General features: G+C 50.5%; 1 protein-coding gene across 1 annotated transcript; it reads right to left on the bottom strand.

Moving 5' to 3' along the window:
* Window positions 1–2,264: 2,264 nt before the first annotated feature.
* On the bottom strand, window positions 2,265–4,427 carry LOC122363557. The gene has a single exon (XM_043332984.1). It carries the CDS (start codon window positions 4,267–4,269, stop codon window positions 2,917–2,919), a length of 1,353 nt encoding a protein of 450 aa, XP_043188919.1. The 5' UTR covers window positions 4,270–4,427; the 3' UTR covers window positions 2,265–2,916.
* Between the last annotated feature and the right edge of the window lie 966 nt (window positions 4,428–5,393).

Raw genomic sequence — 5,393 nt, 5'->3', positions numbered from 1 at the left:
GCTGGGAGTGTTCAGCTGGACCACCCGCATCCTGAGGATCCTCGAGGCCGCCTACATCCTAGAACACTGCCCGTCCATGTGTGATCAGCGCGAACACAGGGGACGGATCACGCTGACAGGATAGGAGGTGATGGTGAAGTGTGTGTGTGTGTGTGTGTGTGGGGAGGGGACTGTTCAGTGTATAGTGAACGAGACATTTCGTTCATTCTGATACGTTAGTATCTGCTAGATCGGTGGTAGTAGATGGAGATGTTGCATGATGGAAGCAGCACGTTTGAATTTTCGAACTAGATTCGAACAACCGTGCACTGAATTTTGACAGGTCACATCGCATTTGTTTTAAGGTCAACAAAAATGTATGAAGTAACTTAGATATAATGTAAGTGTTAAATGTGATGAGAGTGTAAAGTGTAAATGCCTGATGACGAAGTGAGTACTTCGAAACGCGTCGCAAAACGTAAATCAATATAATGCATGTATGAACATTGGAGATACTTTACACCAGCTGCCAGAAACTGACCGGAAAGTGATAAGAAAGAAAGAAAAGCTTCAAAAGAAAGTGATAAAAAACAAATACGCGATCGTATTCAACCAAACTTGCCTCAAAGAATATATATATATATATATATATATATATATATATACGTGTGCATGGGTCTGTGTGAACTATGTGACAAGTCCATATGGGTATACTGTGGCTTGCCTAGACCCCATACAAAGCAAAGCATTCCTTAAATAAAGACAATTTATTTTGTAACGTCCGAGACGAGCAATAAACAAATGTTATTAACAAAAATTGCGGCAACTGTGAGTGGCGCTTTCTCAAGTGCACGGGTGGTCACCGGACTCTGCTGACAACATACCAGACCAGACATTTATCTCACACTTATTTATCACACTTATTTATCACACTTATTTATCACACTTATTTATCACTTATTTATCTCACACAGGGCTGCGGAGTCGATGGATTTTCGGCGACTCCGACTCCGACTCCGACTCCGGCTTTCAAAAACCAGCTCCAACTCCGACTCCGACTCCGGGCAGAATTGTCGACTCCGACTGACTCCAACTCCCGACTCCGACTCCGCAGACCTAGCAGGGCTGAGGAGTCGACAGATTTTCGGTGACTCCGACTCCGACTGCGGATCGGGTTTCTAAAAGCGACTCCGACTCCGACTCCGACTCCGGTCACAACTGTCGACTCCGACCGACTCCGACTCCGACTCCGACTCCGCAGCCCTGATTCTCACACCACCTCCAGTCTCCACACAGCCCCGCATCACTCGACTCAAACTGAAGCGCGAATGAACACGCCGCCGTTCATTTGAATTTACGCATGTGCACGCGCAGCCGCTCGCGCTGGCCGGCGGCCGGCTGACCTTGAATCCAAGGCCATATCCGATCCATGGTAACGGTGCTAGTAACACCGTTTAGAGATCAATGAACTGGGAGCTACACCATTGTGTGGCGTATGCGATATAACGTCTCTGTCACGGGGTGTTGACACCAAATGGTGGTGTTATTTATCCGTAGCGTCGGTTGGTCTGAGGTGGCATTGGTGTTAATTGTCGGTGTTGATTTTGAACACCGAGTAATTGCACCATTCTTCGGCGTTACACCCCACAGTTACACAGTTGAGTTGTGTTACACCCTACCAAAACGCCTCTCATTGGTGCTTTTTTTCGTGTCACCGGCACGCGAGTGTTAATTTATTTTCAGTGAAGAAAAGTCGGACTGTGTTATCACAATGGTGAATTGTGATATCTCATGCCAAACATAGGCATATGACATAAAAATTGCAGCCTTTCTAAGATAACGTAAGGGATGCAGCTGTGTAGCTACCTACCGACCTTCTGTTTGATTAATGAAATAATCACAGCAATCAGCATGCTTTCGGAGTGTTATACCAGCCAGTCGAAGCAACGTGCTGGTTTCAGCGAATTATGTAATTGTACACCAAAGTAATCGTATCGTATCGTTCCCTTCGACGCTGGTAAGCCGGTAGGTGCAGTGTGAAGAGTTGTTTGCTCATTGAATGCGTTTTGTTGGAGGTGATGTAATATAGTAGGCATGGCATGTGCTTGGATCTCCGGCCTGAAACACTTCTGGGTCGTGCTTTAATTTGTGAACTAAGCCGTAGTGATCAGCCACAACATATGCACATTGAGCAATGAGGATATACATAGTACTAAGCATCATGATATCGCAAGTTGACAACGGCACGAAGACATGAGAGAAGCATTCCTGGCAACAGCACCACATTATCGGTATGTAAGGACCGCTTATTTTTAGATCTCCAGTTTCATAAGAACATAACAGGTATGCACCAAACACTTCATGCAGAAGAAAATACAGGAAAAAGGAATACGTTTTCAACAAATGACTGCGAGGAAATTTATTGAAAACCTCATTGCTGCTGAATGATATAATACCTAACACCAATGCAAAGGTAAACTTAATATGGTAGCAGAATAAATGTAGAAATAAACATTTAACATAAAATATCACACGGGTTCGATACAAGGATAGAATATACGCTTGATCCATTTGTGTTTAAAGGTTGTGACACGACACGCCCCTTTTTCGTACCATTTTGCAACGATATTTCGCAAAACACTTTTTCGTTCCGTGAGAAATGTCGGAAGCTAACAGACCGCACATAGGATGGCAAATAATTCAATAAAAAATAAACCACAGCGCATACCTATCTACCTGAGGGAACACCAGGGGACGTAAGGGGATGCAGTACTTCGCATGGGCACAGATTAGGATATGCATACATATGCAGTTGTCAATATAATAGCGAGAAGCTGAATGAAAGCTTCTCTAGCCGTGAGTCTGGTAGAGCTCGCCCCGAAGCTCTGCACTCTCCAGTCTCCATGACTGGCGGCTCGACACGCATCTGCAGTGCCGTTACAGCATGTTCTCCCGGCGCGGGTGGGCCTTGAACGGGTTGGTGGCGAAATACTCGGCCACCGGCACCGTCTTGGCGCCGCCGAAGTAGTCGAGCACAATGATATTGAAGATGTCTAGCTTGGCCACGAAGAAGTGATGGCCGACCGGCCAGCCGCTCATCTCCGGGTGACGCGCGAACAGGGCGTCACGCGCAAACACATACTCGGGGTCGTTCTCGTCCATCTGCAGAACGCGGCCAGTGAGGATGACGTGCGCGCACAGTGGGTCCTCCGGGTCGTACCCGCGCCGCCGGCAGAACTCGGTCTGCGCCAGACTCATGGTCAGCGAGGCGCTGTTGTTGACGCGCAGGTCCTTCACGGAGATCTCCATGTCGGTGAGGTAGAGATAGGGCACGCCCGTGGACCGGTAGCGCGTCCCGTCGCACACAGAGAACACGTTGGCGAAGGGCATGCCGCGCGTCGGCGGCCGGGTAGAGATGGTGGCCATGGCCGCCCAGTCGGAGACGTGCACGATGTAGCGGGCCATGGCCGCCACGTCCTGGTGCGGAGGAGGCAGCGGCTCGGCGGTCTCCCCAGAGTCGTCCTCGGCCGCAGAGAGGGCGGTGTCAGCCTCTGAGGCTGTCATCGCCGCCGCTACCGACGCCGCTGCGGGGGAGAGCTCGCCGGAGTCGGGGTCGGCGATCTGAGGAGACTCGGGACCGTGCGCGGGGTTGTGTCGCTCCTCAGGACGCCCGGACGTCTGCTTGGCGCTCTTGGAGAAGTTCTTCTTGGAGGGGGCGTCGCCGCGATGCTGGTGTTGGTGCTGGTGCTGCTCGTCGCGGTGGTTCCCCTCACGATGACCGCTCCCCTGGTGGTGACGAACGTCCTCAGAATCCCCGCCACCGCGCCGGTCTTTCGACTTCTTCTGACCATCCTTCTTGCCGTCCTTTCTGCCGTCCTGCTGGCCGTTCTTACCCCCGTTATTGCGACCATTCTGAGCAGCTTTTGTTCCGTGACCGTCCGACTCGGTGCGACCCTCGTGACCGTGAACTCGACCGTGACCGTGACCTCGATCGTGGCCGTGCCTCCAGTGACTCCCGTCCGAGTCTGCTAGCTCGACGAACCGGTGGTGGTGGTGATCGTCACCATCATCCTCGTCGTCGCTGTCATTCCCGTCGCTGTCGTCGTCACCGCGGTAACGCTGACGCCCCTGACTGCCGTGGTGGTGGTGATGGTGCTCTCTGCTATCGTCGGCCCCGTCGCGCCGGTGGTGCTGTGCCTGGCCTCCGTCCGGGCGCCGCCGGTCGCCGGCGCTCAGCGCCGCGCACAACACCAGCACCAGCGCCAGCGTCAGCACCACGGATGACCGCATCGCGCTGTCCACCGTTCACTGTCCCTCGGTCAACGTTCAACACTATCCACTGACACTTGGATATCACTTTGGTCAGCTCCGCGCTACCCAGGGCACAGTTCGACGCCGCTGCCAGCTTCTGGCCGGCTTTGTTATGGGTTACCACCCCTCGTCAGCTGGCGGTGGCTCAGCTGGCGCGTGGTAAAAATACACCACAGCGAGCCGGGCCAGTGCGGCGGAGATGAACGATGACGTCATATCCCGCCGGGCCAGAAAACTTAGAGCTGCAGGATTTCAGGCCGGCAGCCCGGGATTGGTAATCTGATTAGAGTGACGGTTGAGGCAGGCAGGCTCGTTTGTCTTACCGGGGTGTTCTGGGCATTTCTGCAAACTGCGCCTGCCATTGCAAACTGACTAATATACAGGGCAACCTACCCATCTCTATTATAAATCAAATTGTACTCATTTCAAATAACTTTGAAAATTTTACTCAACTATATCAGTCGTTTTCACGACGGGTTATCTGGTGAATGCACCATGCTTGAACAAATCTAGCGAAATATCTTTTACAGCAAATATCTTCATATCATTAATTAATTTCAACGTTTCAACCGAAAATGATGTCTCATAATTTGATCAATAATGTTTAGGCATAGCAGCTTGTACCTACAGCCCAGCATGAAAATAAGAAGTGCAAAAGAATCAAATGAACTATAGGTAAATCTAATATGACCAAATCGCATCAAATGCGACCAAATGTGTGTCAGATATCCGTCCTGGAAACGACTTTTACCTACCTACTGGTCATGGTTACTACTGAGGCACCCATTGGCTCACATGATTTTCTGCCGTGCGCACATGATGAACAAGTTTTTGGTCGTTTTCACTGAGACATTCAACTTACGTGACTATGTCAACAAAAGTCTTCATTTTACGCCCGATATCGATTTTTAGCAACAATTGTGATAAATCAGCTTGGAACTCTGCTGGTACCTTCCCCGGCTACAATCTGTCCAAGGAAGTAATGCCTACATAACAAATAAGAAAAATTTGAACCAGCGGCGTATTTAGAAAATCGCGAAGGGGGGGGCCAAGGGTTTGGAGGGCGCCACCTCACCCAAGGAGGGCGCCATACGGTCGCGAGA

The sequence above is a fragment of the Amphibalanus amphitrite genome, unplaced genomic scaffold (genome assembly GCF_019059575.1).
Source record: "Amphibalanus amphitrite isolate SeventyFive unplaced genomic scaffold, NRLGWU_Aamphi_draft 000627F_arrow, whole genome shotgun sequence".
Lineage (NCBI taxonomy): Eukaryota > Metazoa > Arthropoda > Thecostraca > Balanomorpha > Balanidae > Amphibalanus > Amphibalanus amphitrite.
The sequence above is the reverse complement of the archived record's forward strand: the minus strand, read 5'-3'. Positions and strand labels throughout refer to the sequence as shown.